General features: G+C 35.0%; 2 protein-coding genes across 3 annotated transcripts in view; one reads left to right on the top strand and one right to left on the bottom strand.

The window, feature by feature from the left end:
- The window catches only part of LOC120416813 (phosphatase Herzog), a 104,220-nt gene extending 91,881 nt beyond the window's left edge, over positions 1–12,339 (top strand). For both annotated transcript variants that reach the window (XM_039578688.2, XM_052708275.1), the window contains exon 6: positions 8,810–12,339. In XM_039578688.2, coding sequence (XP_039434622.1) covers positions 8,810–9,034 — 225 coding nt within the window. In that variant the 3' untranslated portion in view covers positions 9,035–12,339. The remainder of the gene's footprint in view (positions 1–8,809) is intronic.
- Positions 12,340–15,351: 3,012 nt separating this feature from the next.
- LOC120416810 (39S ribosomal protein L15, mitochondrial) lies at positions 15,352–16,452 on the bottom strand. The gene is made up of 2 exons (XM_039578685.2): positions 16,239–16,452; positions 15,352–16,162 (listed from the first exon to the last, which is right to left on the bottom strand). The coding sequence occupies exons 1-2, from the start codon at positions 16,341–16,343 to the stop codon at positions 15,401–15,403; spliced, it is 867 nt and encodes a 288-aa protein (XP_039434619.1). The 5' UTR covers positions 16,344–16,452; the 3' UTR covers positions 15,352–15,400.
- Positions 16,453–19,267: the final 2,815 nt, after the last annotated feature.

Raw genomic sequence — 19,267 nt, 5'->3', positions numbered from 1 at the left:
TTTGAAAATAAAATCCGGGTTTTTCGACGCGCCGCGCGCGAAAACGGGAGATTGACGAAATTGGCAAAAAATCAACTTTTTTCACTAAAACTGCGATAACTTTAAAATTTCAGCGATGACCTATACATGTCTGGGTACCAAAATTTTCGTAATTAAAAGACGCAACTTTTGGTACCCAGACATCTATAGGTCATCGCTGAAATTTTAAGTTATCGCAGTTTTAGTGAAAAAAGTTGATTTTTTGCCAATTTCGTCATTCTCCGGTTTTTGCGCGCGGCGCGTCGAAAAACACGGATTTTATTTTCAAAAAATCAGATCTCGGAATCCTGTTAATGAACTCCTCCCATTTTTTAGTATGTTATGTAAAAATGTCCGGGGAATCCGATAAAAATATTTCCAGACATAAGCTCTTTGGTCCAGACACCGTCAAAACGGCATTTTAAAGTTTCATACGCACTTTTCATATGTTAGGCTAGATTTTCCAAACTTTTTACTATTTTTCATTGAAAGGCCAACTTATCACCTTTCATTTGCGTATAAGACAGATGAAATCGGTTAAAATGGCGAGGAGTTATGATTTTTCGAAAAAAGTGGTTTTTGCGAAAATCGACGAAAATGGCCATTTTTCAGACCACCCTAACACGGCGTAGGTCACCCTAATGGCCAAACAAAAAAATACGGGTCTAATTATTTCGGCCAGGGAACCCCCAGAAAAATGTTGAGCCCGATCCGAGCACTTTTGTTTTTTTCCATGCTGTTTTCGTGGGGAATTGCTGTATATATAACTTATATATATTATATTTATATATATATTATATATATATATATATATATATATATATATATATATATATATATATATATATTTTATAAACAACTTATACATGATTGTCGTAATATTTTTGGAGTTTTGCCATTCTTTCAAACATGAGTAGTTCTTTTAAAAAAAGTGAATTCTGAACTGTGTTGTATTTTTTTTTTGTTTTTAAAAATTATCTTTTTTTGGTAGTCCAAATATTTTTGCGAGTTTTTTCCAAAAAGATCCGATTATTTTGTAAGCCTTATTTTTATTTTTTAAACAATCTTTTTTGATTGTCGTCATATTTTTGTATGTTTTTCTAACATGGGCAATTCTGTAAAAAAAAGTCCTACTATTAAACTTTTTTTATTGAGGTTATATTTTATGTGAGTTTTTTTGTCAAGTCGTTTTTTAAATATTTTGTGAATGATGAGCAGTTCTTTTTAAAAAAAGAGTCCAATTTGTAAAATATATTGTGAGCCCAGCGCACCGCACCGCCAATTGATCCACACAGGTAAGTCGTTTTCTTATGTTTCTTTTGGATTTCAAAAAAGCAATTGGGACTTGTCAAAGATAGTTTATTTTTAGAGATGCTGTTTTTTCATTCTTTGCAACATGATCAGTTTTTTTTAATTTGAGTTCTAATTTTTTTTAAAGTTTATGTTGCAAATATTCTTTCCAAAAAACCTTTGAATTTTAATGAAAACAGAACTGAATTTACCTGAAAACTGTTAAAAGTACCTTTGTAAGCTGTATTTCAATATTTATGCAGGTTCATATTCAAATATTTAATTTCGCATTTTTTTAAATCGACCTTTTGCCCATTCGACCTTCTAGCATTCGCCCTTTTGTCCATTTGACCTTATGTCTTTCGACTTTTTGTCATACATTCGTTAAAAAACACCCTTTTTATCGGGTAAATTTTCTTTTTTTATTGTAACTCTTGAACAACTTTATTAAACTTTATGATTTTCAATACCAAGCTATAGGATCCAAAACTGGATCGAATGGAACGAATCCTGACAAAATTCGTTCAGCCAAATTTATGAAAAATCAAGATCAAGAAATGGTATAAATGAAGGTTGGTCTAGGAGGTCTAATTAAAAGTTCGTTTTTCGAGTGATTTTTTTGCCTTTTCTCGGTGACAAGACAAAAAAAAACAGTTATGAAAACTTAAATTTTTAAACATGGAAAGAACTAAACGAATCTTTAAAACAAGAATTTTCCCCAATGAACCATCTGCCAGCACTTAAGCTTCAACCATAAGGAAGTGAAAACCAGAAAGAGTAGTCACTTTAATCCCAGTTGAAACACAAACCATAAAAGAAAGAAAAAACGACGATACAGTCACTACAACCAGCCACTTTATGGGTGAGACGTTTTTACGATTTCCCAAGTCTCGGATTTCCACCCAAACTAATGCCTTCGAAAGTAGAAAGAAGGGTTGCGGTGCGGTGGGATCTGATTTCGCGCGCGACATTACACGACACATTCACACCCCCGACGGACGCCCTCCTGGAAGATAGTGTTGTCTGGGAATAAGCCCTGGCACGCGAATTAGTCACGAAATCGATGGTGAGTTCGATTTTTTTGGGGGGAAATTAAATGATGTGTGGCAGCTCAGAACTGACTTTGCCTCTCTCCTTTTTCGGCAATAAAACTAAATTTATGACTGTTTGCCCTCCCTCTCTCTTGAGTGTGTTTTCCAATGTCGATATCCTTCTGATTCTCGTTTGGTGGCGTGTGTGCACGGCTTAAAAGGACGATAAAGTGAGTCATCACGGCCGGTTGATTTTCTTCGGTGGCAAAGAAAGGAAAAAAATAAAGGACTGCGAGAGGGTGTGTGTAGTTTGTAGTTTTGCGGTGAAATTTGTTTTGCTCGTGAGGACTTTGAGGCACCACATGGGTTGTTCTGGGTTTGAGCGCCGTTTTGGGTGAATTATTAATGTTTGATGCATCGATGATGGCATGTTTGCTTGGAGATTAGGAGAAATAACGTAGTTTTTAGATATTCGCAACCTTTTTTGGAAAAATATAATGCAACTTTTATTCTACGAAAAAAATAACTTTTCTTATTTTATGCTATAAGAACCATTTTTATTTTTTTTTTTTGCATATCTTGTCAAGTTTTTCTAATTATTAGGGAAAATTGTACAACCTGAAGTTATGAATGAATAAAAAAAAATCAAATTTAAGCATTTTGTTATCTTATGACCAGTGGCCCATATCGTAATATTAAGTGGAAAATTATTTTGCCGAATGATGGTAAAAATTTGGAGATTTGGTGTTTTCGAAAAAAAAATCTCAAAATGTCAAAATCTAAGCTTGCTATGACTATTTTTATCAAAAGCATTAGAGCAAACTCTCTTATCGGAACGTTTGGTACGGTTTGTCCACGCATCCTTCCTCCCTTGTAGATTCTGTGAAATGTGATCCGTTCGTAGAATCCTCTCTGCGAAAAACACAACGCAGTAGGGCTGGCTGTTTTATTTTTTGCAATACATTTTCGGGCGTTCTAGGATGTACTTCAATGATTGATACTGACAAGAAAATGGCTGTGGGCTAGGATGCCCAGAAAAAATGACCCCCTGCTCCACAAGCGGCAGATGATTTTGGTTATTTTAAGCATATGTGTAAATTTCGAGCTAAATTTGTTTGATACTCGAGCCTAAAGATGGTGAAAATTGTTTTTTTCGCGCAAAAATGACATTTTTAAATCGCTAATAACTTTTCAGGATCGAGTTTTACAGCTTTGGCATGTTCTACAAAGTTGTAGAACATTAAATTTCCAATGAGAATCTCACTTTTGAGAATATTTGGATGAAAGTAGCGTGCCCTGCAGACAAAACCGTAAGAAAACTGGGGTTTTCATACATTTTTCCGATTTTTTTCCATACAAAATTTACTGTAGAGTATCAATGGGTAAATGTTGACCGATTTTGCTCATATTTCTCCCAGAGTCCTCAAATAGGTCAAGAACAATAATCAGCTTGTGGAGCGAGGTTTTGAGAAAAAGTCCCATTTTCTGGGCACCCTACTGTGGGCGTAATTTAACCCTACACAGTAAAGAATTGTGTGAATTTGAAATTTGATACCATCCGCTCTCGGTGGTCCCTTTGATATCGACACAGGAAAGAGAGTTCACTGTATTAACGTGAATTAACTTTTTTTTGTGTTTCAACAAAATTCAAGATTTCAGGAATTGACTTTTTTCAATACAGCGTATATTTTTTGTATTTTAAATTATGAAAAAAAAATAATTTCATGTAAAAAAATAGTTAAAGAAAATAACAAATAATGAGTAAAATGTTACTCATAAAACAATACATTTTTGCAATTCCGCTGTAAAACTGTCAACTTTTCCTGTCCTTCTGCAGAAACAAAACGGCCTACTATTCCCTACCAAAAATAACAGAATAGAAAATAAATACCTTTCAATACTAGTGCCGAAAAGTTCTACTTTTCAGAACTGAAATGGGTGCTGAAAAATTGAAGTTTTCAACACTAGTATCGAAAAGTAACATTTTTCGTTGGATAAATGTACGACTCATGCTGAAAAAAACTGCTTGTTGTAACTTGTTGCATAAACTACTATTGTGGGATATTTATCCATTTTGCTTTTAAATAAATTTTATGATTTTTAAGTAGAATTAGATATTTGTTTTTAGCAACTCTCAGATTTTTTATGAAACAAGCTCCACTGTGGCTTTCTAATAGTTACCATTTATTTAAAAAAGCCAACAATTGCAGCACTTGTTCACATAGCCAAGTATTTAGAATTACATTTAAGCAAATAGTTTTGGTTTATATTCAAATGTCCTTCTTTTTTGGTTTTTTATCATTTTGAAAAATTGTCCTCCATTTTCATGAGCTTTATCTGGTAACAGTAGTCCTAAGCACTTTTAGAATTCTAAATATACAAACATTTTTGTTTCTGAAAATATCATGTTGAATTAAAGAGTCAGAATTTATAGTCATTTTAAGGAAAAACAAAGCAATTTTAAAACTCAATTATCTCGAAAAAGCGTGAGCCTAATTTTATAGGTTGCATTTTAAAAGGAAAGAAGCAATACAAACGCTGAAAAAAAATCAGTAGTGTTTTTCTGTAAACTCGAGATATCTTCATTTGGAAATGTCTAATTTTTAAAGGAAAAGTGTATAGGGCCACCCTAAATTCGAAAATTGTCCAACTATATGTGTTTCCACGTAATTTTGGCCGTTGAACAAGTTGCAGAAAAAAGTTTTTTTTTTTAATTTTAAGTTTGATATTCAACGAGGTTCACCGAGTTTGAAAAATACGACGGGTGCTGAATACATTTTTTTTTGCAATTTTGGAAAACACCCTTTAAAATGTTTGTAAATGTTTTTTTGCCGTCAAGATAATTGTCAAAACAGTATCGAAAAGCATTACTTTTTGAAACAAATAAAAATATTTTAGGCAATGAAAAGTAAGCCATTTTGTCGTTCAAGGTGAAGTTTCTGAACGGAATAGTAAAAAAAATAGAATTTTTTTAAAATCGAGATTCGTCTGGAGGCAGAGTTTGGTTGTAGAGAGTTAAATTATTTCTATCGTTTCATAAATATTTTGTTTTTTTTTTTCACGGAAAAAAACATTTCAGCATAGGAAAAAACTTTGTAAAACATTAGTAACCTTCAAACGATTTCCAAACCTCCCCAAACACTATCGCTCACATTTGATCTTCCAACATAAATAAAGAAAACATGCACGCAAACACCGCGTCCACAAAGGATACCTTTCCTTTCCAGGGAAAACTCGAACCCTTTTTTTCGCAACCTTCTGACTCACTGCACCCATCCCGACGATTATGGTGATCGCCATCATCATCATTTTCCCCCCTCCTGCCGTCCAGACACTTTCCAGGAAGTGCAAAAAAAATCCCCTCGACTTTCACGTTCGTGTTTCATTTTTTGAAAGAAATGCTCGAAATGTGACTTGAATACCAAATTTTCTGTGTTGATTTACGTGCGGAATTTGTGCGAGGGTGGGTTCGTAGAATGAACCTCCTGTTTAATATTTAATTTGATTCGAATTAACGAATTGCTTGTGATCTGGTTGGGATTTAATATGCTCGTCGCGACTTTTTGGGGGGGAAAATAGTCAACTTTCCAAGTTGCAATCAGTGTTTATAGTAACGAAGAAAGTGAGGGGTTGTCTGAGTCAGACTTTACTCGCCAAATCATCCCCTAGTTGTCAACCTTGAATTGCAGTGGAAAGACGTCGTTCCCATCCCGAAAATGTCTTGCGAATGTTTCTGCTTTATGATTTTTCCCCTGGTGTTGACGATGGATTCTTTGTGGCTGCCGGGGACACCAATGTTGTTTGGTTTGACTCTGGACGATGAAGGATAGATTGCAGAGTACAGTCATCCCACATATTCGGAACACCCACAAATTCGGAACACTTTTGCGATAATTTGTCAATAGCAATCCAAATGCATCTTTTCTGTCGACCCTACTATTTTTAGGACCTTTATTTGGACATTCTCTTGCTATTTAATTAATAAAAGTAGTACTTTTAAAACAAAAAAACTGCATTTCGAGACGATTTTATTCAGAGCAGCAAAACACTGCCTCCAAATTGCCTGTTCCATAATCGTGGGATGTTATTGTGCCTCCCACAATTGAGGAACACCTGAATTTAACTGATATTTTCACAAAAAACGTTATCAGACCATTCATAAAACATTACTAAGCATGAGTTTTATTGGTTTTAGAATGTGAAGTCATTATTTTATAAAAAATATGTACCCCTGGAGAGAAAAAAAAGTTTGTTTACATCGTAAGAAAAAAGTGTTCCGAATTTGTGGATTTCAAGGGTCAGAGTATTTCTTCAAAAACTTGATATAAAAGTTAAAATTTGCAGTTGTTCGATACAGCATTTGAAAGATCGCAAGAAAAGCTTTCAAATGAAGGTAAAAGCGAGTCATTAAGTTCAATTATCGATTTTCTATGATTTTTTGAACATCGGCCGATCTGTAAACTGTTCCGAATATGAGGGATGACTGTACAACATCAGTTTCAATCCCTGTGGCCTTGATTTTTATTTTGCTAGGGGAAGACCCACGGAGAGCGCGCACTTGTTTTCCACGAACAAAGCGCAGTAAAAATTCCCGGAAAAGCGAGCGATATTTTACTAGAAAGGTTAACAGCCACGTCAAGGACTGTTTTGAACTGTTTCGGAGAAAAATCTCATCAAAAATTTAGCATTTATGAAATGTTTCCAGATTATTTCGAGCAAAAACAATTCTCGAGTAACTTTTCAAAATAATCCTGGTGCTATGGATTTTCCGTGCAGAATTTCCTTTTTACCTGATAAATAGTTGATTATCAAGGTTATTCGATAAAATTATCGTCGGACGATAACGATAATGGTTATCGAGTTTTTTGGAAAATACATAAATTTTCACAAATTACCGTTTTTTTTTCTAAAATACTCAAATTTTCAAAATATGGAACATGGGTATCAAACGAAGCGAATGCTTTTTCAATTTATTAGAGTATTTTTTTAAATACTAAAATTTTTACAAAATACCGTATTTTATCGAAAATTATTAAAATTTTCAAAATTTTCAATATGGGTATCAAACGAAGCGAAATTTTGTATTTTTCTTTCATTTTATTTAAGTATTTTTGTAAGATACTAAAATTTTCACAAAATACGGTATTTTTTCGAAAATTCTCTTATTTTAATAATTTGCAATATGGGTATCAAAATAAGCGAAATTTTGTATGCTTTTTCACTTTATTGGAGTTTTTTTTTTTTGAAAAAACTAAAACTTTCACAAAATAGCGTATTTTTTTGAAAAAATCTCATATTTTCAAAATTTGCAATATGAGTATCAAACGAATCAAAAGTTTTTATGCTTTAATGCTATACTTCATATGCTTCTTATCATAAAACAAAATTTGCGTCGTTTGACACCCATATTGCATATTTTGAAAATTTGAGTACTTTCGAAACAATACGGTATGTTGTGTTTTTTTATTTTCCAAAAAAGAAAACTTTGCTAATGTGAAAAAGCAATCCAAATCTCGCTTCGTTTGATACCCATATTGCATATTCTGAAAATTTGAGCATTTTCGAAAAAAAAGGTTACCTGTCATTTTTTTATTATTATACAATAACTCCAATAAAATGAGACAAGCATGCCAAATTTCGCTTGTTTTGATACCCATATTGCATATATTTAAAATTTGAGTATTTTCGAAAAATACGGTAATTTGTGAAAATTTTAGTATTTTCCAAAAGTAAAAAAAAAACTCTAATAAAGTTAAAAAACATACAAAATTTTGCTCCGTTTGATACCCATATTGCATATTTTGATAATTTGAGTATTTCAGAACAATACGGTAATTTGGGAAATTTTTTGTATTTTCCAAAAAACTTAATAAATTGAAAAAGCATACATCATTTCGCTTCGTTGGATACCCATATTGCAAATTATGAAAATTTGAGTACTTTCGAAAAAATACGGTATTTTGTGAACAATTTGGTCCAGTTTTCAAGATATAGTGACCATGAGTGACTATCTCATAGAATATTTTATTCGGTTCAGAAAATTTTCAAGCATTCAATATTACGCCCTTTTGAAATATTGTTTTCGTAAAAAATGGAAAATGTCACGAATGTTTTATTTTATAACATTGAAAATCGGACCATTAGTTGCTGAGACATCGGCATTAGCAAATGTGCAAATGGGTTAGACTTAGGAAACTTCAATTTTCCTTTTTCTTTTTCTTCAGGTATTAGAAAACGGTTTTCCGGTTGTTGTTGAGAATTGCTCAAGTAACTAAAAATATAAATAAAAAAACCTCATAAAGATACAGAAACTGTAAAAAATGAATACAGAATCAGAAGACATGTTTTCGATTAACTAAATTTGATAAATTTTGCACCTGAGTTATTTTTTGGAATGATTTTCCATTTTCAATAAGTTGTTTATCTCAAAAACAGTTTTCTAAAATTTGTTTTTCCTTGTATAATTCCAGGTGCCAGTGAAGTCGTGGTTCGACGACGCCTCCGACTCGGAGCTGCTCGATCTGATTCCGCTGTTCGAGAAGCTCAGCAAGGTCGACTCGGTGTACACCGTGCTGTGCAACTCGAGCTCCCAGTCCCAGCTGCAGTCGCCGCAGCAGCACCAGCAACTGCAGCAGCAGCAGCAGCATCAGCAATCGCCGCTCACCCAGGTGGCCCAGGACGTGAACAACACGTAACATTGGCAACACATGTTCATCAACATCGTATGATTAATTTAACGTGCATGTTTTTATCAGTTGGTTATTCTTTATGATTAGTTTTTTTTTGGTTTTAAAGCGTTTTAAATTAACTAAGATTAATTGTAACACACAGATACACAGAGAAACACACACCGGTATAGGATCGCGAAACAACTCCTAAAACAATTTGGAAAAACGTGCAACATGTGGAGAGGTTAGGCGATTGTGTAAGTCCTTTTTTTACACATACACACACAAACACACCCGCAAGAGAAAAGCACACAGATTAGTGAAAATTCGAGGAAAAGCTAGTTTTATCTAATGTACCACGCAGTTAGTCGTATGTTAGTATTGCATGAGCGAGCGAGCGCGCCATTGAGCTGAGCAAAGTTTAGTTATTCAAATTATAAATATTTGCTTGTCGAAAAATACGCTTCAAACAAGGTACTGTTATTGGTTTTTTCTTAACTTATTTTCAAAACGACCACTCGAGCAAAGACGCCAACGAGAAAAGGTGCCATTTTGCCCCGGTTGATCCCTTTTTAGAATGGTGAGACAGAAACAAAAAACTAAAAATCAGCCAAACGTGATAAGTGCAACACATGTATATCACCGTACATATCACCACTGGAAATTTTACAGCACTCAAAGTGGCGAAACTATCAGCAGAACTTTTAAAAAATACAAGCAAGGGTTTAGGAATTAGTGAGGGGGTCTCACGGGGCAAAATGGGCACCTGATCGCACTAGTCCAGCAGCGCCGAAATTGCGCATGGAATTGAATCACACAATCTTTAGATAGCGGAAAGTCGTTGCACCAACGGAGCTCGTAATCAAACAAAATCAAACTCAAAACAAAATAAACGTGGCGATCCGAACTCAAAACTAAACCTAAAAAAACGATGTGAATTGATGTTGAAATTGACACACTACACACTCACACTGCTGTTTGCTAACTATTTACTTCTACTACCTCTACACCGAGAAAAAAAGAAAAACACTCACACTAATAGGTAACAAATCAAAACTACAAAAGTAGGGCAGAATCCCGCGCTCGACAAACATTTTCCAACGTGTTCGGTCCAATTTTTCACCTTTGAAACACTTTTTGATAAGAGGATAAGCGAAGGAGAAGCTAGCGTGTCGATTTTCCCTTGCTTTTTGACTTTCTTTCAAACTCGTTGAAGCAATTTCACGGCGAAAAGGATTTGCGAAGTTGCAAAATCTGCTGCGTTGCTTTTTTTTGTTTACAATGCGTACTCGCGGATTTCCTTCTGGTTGCGTGGCTTCGCCACGATTCAGCTTCCGTAATGTCACTATCGCGATGATTTTTCCGTCAAACTGTTCCGATGAGCGAAAAAAAAACACGTGCTTGCGCTTGTCCCTGCGATGTCCGTTTGACGTTTCGTGCAAGAAAATTTTCCAAACGTCAAGAGAGAGCGCCTGTCAGCGCGTTTGTGTTGGTCTTGCACAGTGGGTTAAATTCATGTTTATTTTTGGTCAAAATTCATATCGGTTTATTTTTTTTTCGGCAAAGTTGACAGTTTTTGTGTTTTGACAAATACTTTTCGTATGAAATTGTCTTCGAACTGAAAAATTACCAGCAACGGAAGGGAGAGGCGCATCCACACATAAACACACACACAGATTGTTGCATTTGTAGCTTTTTAGGGACGTTCATAAATGTTTCGTTTGTTTTCAATTGTGTTGTTCATCGAGTCGCCAACAAGTTGTCCCCATCGCTGGAAAGTACTCACCCCCTGCAGGAAAGTGCGCGTAGTGTTTGTACGAAAAAGAAAGCCGATTTTTGATACATATGAATGTGGGCAAAACTATAGAGACAAAATCTTGTGTGTACCGTTGTAAGTAAGGAATAAGCAAGCTAAAATGAAGAAAACAATAATCGCGTGTGCGCTCAGAAATTAGAAATCACACGCTGTACCAGGAAATTTGAGGAATGTAAAGAAAGGAAGGAACAAAGTATATATTTTTATATACCGTAATAAAAGAAGAAAACAAAAACGTTAAATGATAAAAACAATGTAATCTAGAGCAAGTGTAATAACGTAATAAAACACACTAAACTAATACAATACTTGATAAGCTAAATTATACAAAGCAGCCACACACACACAAAAGAGGAAAAATCATAATGTATTTTAAAAACAACAACAAAAGAAAGATGAACAAATTTATCTGTGAAATTTGTACCATATTAGCGATTTGATACTGCAGCAAACACACACAAACACGGCAAGTTACACCCAAAACAAAACCAAGCAACACGCAGATTTAAAACAATAACACAGACACACACACACAGTCGAACAATAGTTTTTTGTATGAATCTTTGTGAAAACGCGAGCGAAAGCGTAGAAACGCACGAGAGCGAGAGAGAGCGAGCGGTGAGGCGTGAAGTGAAACAAACAAAAAAAGATGAATCAAATAGAATTGTAATAAAATACCTTCATGGAACACATTTTCATAAAAAAAACAAACATTTAAAAAAAGGCCGTTTTCTTACTTGTTTGGCGTGTGACAGGTTGTGTGCGAGCGAGAGAGAGAGCGCGAATTTTGTGTGAACGCGATCTTAGAACAATTTTTGAATGAGAGAGCAAGCGGAAAAGCAATCACAATAATTTTGGGTTTTGTTTGTTTTTAGTTTTTTTTTTCTATTTTCGTCACCCGCTAAGTTTAAGAATTTAACAAAACTATAATTTGAAATTGAAGAAGTGGAAAAGGAATTTGCACAAAGTGTAGACTTTCAAACGAGGGGAAAACATTTTGCTAACAAAACCAAAATTTACAAAAAAAATGAAATTGAATCGACCACCCCCTCCGGAATGGAATGTACTTTTCATAAATCTAGTTTCTATCGTTTAATTTTAGGCAGAGAAAAAAAATATTATAAAAGTAGACCCCTTTTTTCGATTTGATTGCATGTGTTTAGGACTTTTTTTGTTTGTTTGTAAATTGGCAAAAAAATGCTCATAAATTGTCGCTTAAAATAAAAATTAAAAAAATTAAGAAGTTTAAAGCAGAAGCGACAGTTTGTGTGCTTTTTAACTAGATTTTCGTTTTTATTCGTACAGAATTGGTCTGTGAGAGAAGATGCAACTAAACAAAACAATAAAACGTGTAGGATAATTTTGCAGGACGCAGCGAGCAGTGGTAAAATCAAGATTGCAAAGAATCAAATATTATTTTATTATTTTTTTATTTTTATTTAAGCATTTATGTATTTAAGCACAACAGAAATTATGAGAAAAATGAGTTATAATATATTTCATTTAATTAGTAAGATTTTTTGTGTTTGTTATTTTTGTTTGTTTTTCAGTTGTTCCAGAAATATTAGAAACTCAAACAAAACTTTTCAGCAGTGAAATATCACAGTCCTGTATGAGATTCTTTATATATTTTTTGTGTCTTCGGCAAAGTTGTAGGTATAGATCCTTATCCTACACTGAAAAAATATACAACGGTTAAACATTTTTTGGTGATTTTTAATTTCACTTTTTGTCACTAAAACTTGATTTGCAAAAAAACACTATTTTTAATTTTTCAAATTTGCTATCAAAAAGTACTTCAGTGAATTTTTGATGAAGTGCACCGTTTTTGGGTAACTTTTTTAAAAGTAGTAGCAGTTAATTTTTTTTTAAATTAGTGCCCATGTTTGCCTACTTTTTGAAAAAATATTTGTGAAAGGCTGAGAAAATTCTCTATATTTTACCTTTTTGAACTTGATACGACCCTTAGTTGCTGAGATATTGCCATGCAAAGATTTAAAAACAGGAAAATTGATGTTTTCTAAGTCTCACCCAAACATCCCATCATTTTTTAATGTCGATATCTCAGCAACTAATGGTTCGATTTTCAATGTTAAAATATGAAACAATCGTAAAATTTTCTGATCTTTTCGAAAAAAATATTTTCAGGGCCAAACATTCAATATTACGCCCTTTTGAAATGTTAGTCTTAATTTAAAAAAATAAATATTTTTTTCAAAAAGATCAAAAAATTTACGAATGTTATTTTAACATTGGTTGCATCAAATCAAATGTGTCGAGAGTCAGTTTTGCCTTCCTCACCTCAATGAGGAAAGGCTATAAAATCACTCGAAAAATGAACTTCTTTATTCGACCTCGTAGACCCACCTTCACGTATACCTATCGACTCAGAATCAAATTCTGACACCGAAAAATATGCACACGATTATCTCCGGACTGGCTGAACCGATTTGGACCGTTTTGGTCTCATTCGATCCGTCTTGGGGTCCCACAAGACCCTAGTTAATATTATGCAATTTAGAAAAGTACTTCAAAAGTTATGCTAAAAAAACGATTTCAGCTAAACTTCGAAAGATTGTAAAAAGGGTGGTTTTTGTAAGAAAACCCGTCATGCTATATATTTTTAGAAAGGTATTTGAAAGACCTTTCCAACGCGTCCAAAAGATTGAAGATCTGACAACCCCATCAAAAGTTATGAGCACTTAAGTGTTATTTATACACTTTTTTGAGGCCGGATCTCAAATATTTTGATGAAAAAGTTGTCGGGATCTATCATGCGACCAATCGTTGGATATATAATCAAAAGACCTTTCCAACGAGCCCAAAAGATTGAAAATCTGACAACCCTATCAAAAAATATAAGTACTTTAGTGTTTTTAATACACTTTTTTTGAGGCCTGATCTCAGTTTTTTTTTGATAAAAATAAGTGTTATTTATACGCTGTGTAGTGTATTTACTTTATGAATGTGAGGAAGGCATATACCACCTTAAGGTGGATTAAGAACGTTTTTTTTTTAATTAAGTTCTCTGAATTTTGAGCTTTTTGTATTATCCAAATTTGTTAAGCGTATTATGAAGAAAAATTACATAAAAAATAAATAAATTATAGCCATTAAATTTAATATCATTCAAATTTGTTTTTTTTTTATTAATTAATTTGCATTTTATCCCTTTTCAAATGTCAGTCTTGATTTTTTTTTTGTGTTAACTCAAAAATCGTTTCCTGTTTCTTTTACTTTTTGTGACTGTATTTCAGTAACCAGAGGTCCAATCTATCAAAGTTTGTCGGACAAATTTTTAGCAAATTTTTATGATTGATTCAAGTACCCTCCGATTTAAAATTAAATGAGCCATCTTCTATTAGACAATCATAAGTGATAGAAAGAATTCGAATGGCATTTCATTGCTAACATGCATTTCAGATTTCCCTATCACGGACGTGAACTATAAGTACTAACTATTGTATTCAAAACACACGCTTGCTTAACTTACTTTTTACGGTTGCTAAAATTGTGACAAGTCAGAAAAGAATTTTGCATTTTTAACGGTTTATCGGCAAAAAACATTATTCGAGTTTCAAACGGACAAAATATCAGGAGAGTAACAGCATTGATATATCAATCAGAGAACCATCGATATAAGGGTCTCACTCAGTGTTTGCGATTGTCAAGTCTACGAATCTGGTAATTTTTGTGTTTGACGTTTTTTAAAAACGAGCCACGGCAAATTTGCTGACAAGGAGGTGAAGGGAATGAGGCGTGTATACATAAATAACTGGATAAAAATAGAATTCAGTCTGGAGCTAGTAACGACAAATGGGGTTTCGAATTTTGTCTGAAAGAAAAGTAAATGTTGGTGAAAAATCACGACAGGAGGTAATGGAACTTCTAAAGAAACTATTTCCTTCTGTTTTAAGAACATTGGGGAAAGCGTCTGGATCGCACCTTCCGTGAATGGAACACATTAGGATCTCATTGAGATTGACACAAAATTGAAAGAACTTTGCTTGGAACGATTGCCTGAGCTGGAATTGTTGTTCGTATATCAAACATATGAAGTCAGCTGTGGCATTTATGAACCACATCTCGACAAAAAATCGCAAGCGGAATTATTTAGGTTTTAGATGACGGGTGAATGTCACTAAACAGCGAAAGATATTTTTTCGTATCATGTTCGTAGAAACAAGAAACAATGTGCAGCTTTTGCGGAATTGAGATCGGTATGGAAATACATCGATGTCAAACATGTAGACTAAGGACGGGCACGAAGCGTGTGATAATTATTTCGAAGAGTTTGCTGACAGACAAGTGCCGTGCTTGAAGTTTACGTCCGTGTTCGGGACGTGTATTAACGATGATCAATTTCAACTCCTCACACCTTTCAGCGAAACTCACTTCTAATAGACGCTTTCCCTACTAGATAACCCAAACAAAATTCGAATTTCAAATACTGAAAGATCTTACCTGTTCAAAACTCCTTGTTCCACGACTTTCTTTCCGAATTAATCACAATAAGCCTCCGTTTAAGTTTAAATCCATCTAATCCAACTCATTTTCAAACGTCCCAACATTCAACTTCACTCGCCTCCCTTCGCCTTCACGATGGCCCGATCCTTCAAACTCACCACCCAGCCCGGGTTCAACCCGTGGAAAATCTGCCGCGGGTCCTTGCACTGCGTCAACATCTCGTACTGCGGATCGTCCTCAATCTTGGGCAGCTCGTAGCCGTACTTTTGCGCCAGCACCAACCTCTCCTTGCTAATCTCCTCCGGATCCGCCAAATAGCCCCGATTCTTCGCGTCCGTATAGTAATCGATCGCGTCCTGCGGCGGCAACATCCTCCTCGGAATCGGAACGCCCTTTTCGAACCACTTGCGGGGATTCACCACCGCAAACAGACTGTGCGGATCGTAATAGGCGGTCCGGATGACGCCTCCGTTGCGCTCGATGGCCGCAATGACCAGTTCGGGCGCGTGCTGGACCTCGATGTTGAGCTTCGCCCGGAACTCGTCCGCACCCTCGTCCGTCAGCTGGACGCCGTAATGCAGCTGGTCCGGCCGAATCTGGAACAGGCCCGTGTTGCAGATCGTAGTCAAATCAATCGGCCCGCTCGCGTCGATCCGGTTCGTGTCGATCAGCTTCTGCAGCTGGTGCAAACTGATCGGCGGATATTCCCGCTTCAGGTGGTGGCCCTTGTAGTACGGTTCGTAACCGAAGCGCAGATAAAACGGAGTATTTCCCGTTTCGTAACCCAGTCGCATGTAGTTCTGACGCTGGCCGGAACCCTTGTTGCCTGCACCGTGCTTGTCACCGCCGTGTTGAGCGCGGCCACGCTTTTGCTACAACAATCCCAAAAAAAAAAACAACCCGGATTACATAAACCAAACTCCAGCAAGGAAAGCGAATAAAACTTACCGGTTGCTTCGAGTTTGGATTGTCCCGGATGTTGCCGATGGAGACTCGGGGCAGGGTTCGTAGCATCTGGAGCGCCTTTTCCGTTGTGTGCTTAATTTTAGACATTTTTGGGACACTGTTTCACCTGTTTTATGGATAAAAATTGCGAATCGTGAAATTGAATAACAAAACACGCGACCGGGCTTGAGTGCTCTGTTTTGATTTTGGCCCCAAGATTGACAGTTCTGTTCATGCAGGGCTGTGCAAAAGGGTGTAGAGAAAACGGGGTTTTGAAAATGTGTAGAGATTTGAACAGTGGAAGCAATTGATTTAAATTTGAACAAAAATAATGAAAGGAGCAGAAAATTACAAAAAATCATGCAGTGCGGGCAACCCACTGTGGATGAAGAAAAGCTTGAAAAAAATAGAAGAAAAGCCTCAAGAAATTTCTTGGATGGCCCACCTCTTACTCACAAACAGTTTTTGTAGCATGGAAGATTTACGAGCAGATATCCAGCGTTTATTTTGAAAAGGACCAATAAACTATTGTCTTTCATATGTTTATAGGACCTAATAGAAAAAACTCTAGATATCTTGTAATTGATTGTTTATTTGTGACGAGAGCCTGTTAGCACTGACGAACTGACGTGCCACCCCATACATATTTTTGAGAAAATTCTGACCGCAAATTCTCCAGCGAACACCAACTCCATCTACCTTCAGGTTCGCTGAACTAATTCTCTCTCCCACACGTGTTTTTGATATTGTGACTATGCTTCAATTTGTAATCTGCGTCGTTTCAAAAAAGTATGCGCTCAGAACGATTTTGGAGCGCGCTGTTCGTTTCGGCGAAAGCGTGTGTCAGTTTATGCTGACTTCAACAATACATTGCATGTAAACATTGGCGCGAAGCGAGAAAAGAGAGCTAGTGAAGAGAGGGAAGAGAGAAAAATCGGTTGACAGATTGTTCGCTAGAAGCAAAAATGCCAAACAAGAAGAAGACAATTGCGGTCAAAAGTGGTTCGCTCGTGGCACGTCAGTTCGTCAGTGCTGTTAGTTTACAACTTTTTATCAGGTTATCAGGTCTTTCGATAATTCGTCGTTGTGTTTTGAGAGTGTCCTTTAATCTCAACTCTTCTTCCGTGTATACCCATCCTTATCTCTCGTATCTTATCTCAAGGCGCTCTTACAAATCCTATGTCGAGTTTATCAATCAGATCGCAGAATTTCCGTTGAGGGTACTGGAACCATTTGCTACACCCTTACCAAAAATCATGATTTTTTGAGTTCCAAATCCCACTTTTCATACGATTTTTTCAGTTCAACCCATATAACCATTTTTATGGTTGTAGTACCTGAACTCAAAAAATCGTATGAAAAGTGGGATTTGGAACTCAAAAAATCATGATTTTTGGTAAGGGTGTATTCCACACGCATATGAGCACATAGGGTTAAACCGACGACGTTAAACCGCGCCCAGATTCGCGTTACTTTTGATCACATTTATCATATGCGGCCGAAAGTGATCCCATGCGAATGTGTACCGATAATGAAGATGGCCGACCATCATAACGTGCTCTTCGTCACAGTACTATCGTGGGTCACTTCTACTAGTCACTCTCATTGAAAATATTAAAAGAACATAAATTTTTCATTGAAAACAAAAAAAATCATAAATAAAAAAACTGATTTAAAAATTCTAAAATAAATAGTTTGAAAATCAAAGGTTCTTAAATTTTAAATACCACGATATTAGAAATTCAGCGATTAAAAAGGTAAAATTAACAATATTTGCGGCTTTTAAATCTAAAACAATATCAGCTATTAAAAAAATAAAAAATAAACATAAACCAATAATTTTAACAATTCAAAATAAAAAAAAACTTAAATTGAAAAATTACACTTATTACACTCATTACACTTAACCTGGGTGCTGAATAGTCGTTCGCAAAGCTGCCTCAATTTTGAACTGTCAAAGCGGAACCAATTTACTGTTCTCAAAATGCTCCCAAGAAATAGCAAGTATTGTAATCGATCAATAATTTATTTTGTCAGGAATTAAAAAAAAAGTGGATTTAGTCTATGAACAAAACACGCGCGAATTTTGTCAGCGAAAAGTCTAAAATCAACAGATCCAAAATGTATCAAAACAAGTCACTTCAGCAGCAAAAAAAATGTCACGCTTGAGCTTGAACATAGCCTTCTACCTCGCCTTCTACTTTGTTTATGTTTACAGCAGTAGTGCAGTTGTATTAGTGAGGAGTAGTGGGGACCATTCAAAAATCACGTTACGCATTATGTCTTTTCAGCACCCAGCACTTAACTTATTCAAAAGTTCATAATACATCAATAATTTTTTTTTTAATTTACAAACCTAAAATTCTAAAATAAAAAGTAATTTATAATAAACAAAATCAAAATAACTAAAACTTCACAAATATGTAAATATTTTTTAAATCACACATCAATAATTTAAAGTGCATAGATCCAAAACTAAAAAAAATACAACAGTTCAAAAAACTCAAAAATCAGCAATTCCAAAATTAAATAAATTAACGGCTGTAATATTTAAAAACCAGACAGTTTAGAAAAAAATAAATTTAAAGAAATAAAATCCAAAAATTGAAACTAAAAAATATATAAAAATAATAAATTATAAAAAAGTAGAGTACAATATACATCAATTACAAAAATTACAAAATCAGAAATTAAAAAAAATATTTTATTTAAAAATTTAAAAAGTAATGGTTCAAAAATATTAAGTTCTTGAATTTAAAATCCAAAAAAAAAATACAAGAATTTAAAAATAATAATTCAAGAATTATAAAACATCTAGCCAGGGTAGGTAAACCATCACCATCGCACTATCATTGATGCATATTTCGGTGCGTTCCTCGTCTCTTAAAATTTCTCTTCTCTTTCGCAGCCGAGTGATGGTCGGCTTGCTATCGCGAATATTGAAAGCCCAACGAACCGATGAGAAATACCGTATCGCTGGCTCCGATGGAAGTATCGTTCCAACCGGAGAGACACGCACACGAAATTGCTGT

Source organism: Culex pipiens, chromosome 2, assembly GCF_016801865.2.
Source record: "Culex pipiens pallens isolate TS chromosome 2, TS_CPP_V2, whole genome shotgun sequence".
NCBI classification, from domain to species: domain Eukaryota; kingdom Metazoa; phylum Arthropoda; class Insecta; order Diptera; family Culicidae; genus Culex; species Culex pipiens.
This window is presented reverse-complemented; position numbering and strand designations above follow the sequence as displayed.

Coding starts and splice junctions, on each gene's coding strand:
- LOC120416810 (XM_039578685.2), bottom strand. CDS start 16,343: ATGTCTAAAATTAAGCACACAACGGAAAAGGCGCTCCAGATGCTACGA. Junction 16,163..16,238: donor ATCCAAACTCGAAGCAACCG/GTAAGTTTTATT, acceptor GGATTGTTGTAG/CAAAAGCGTGGCCGCGCTCA.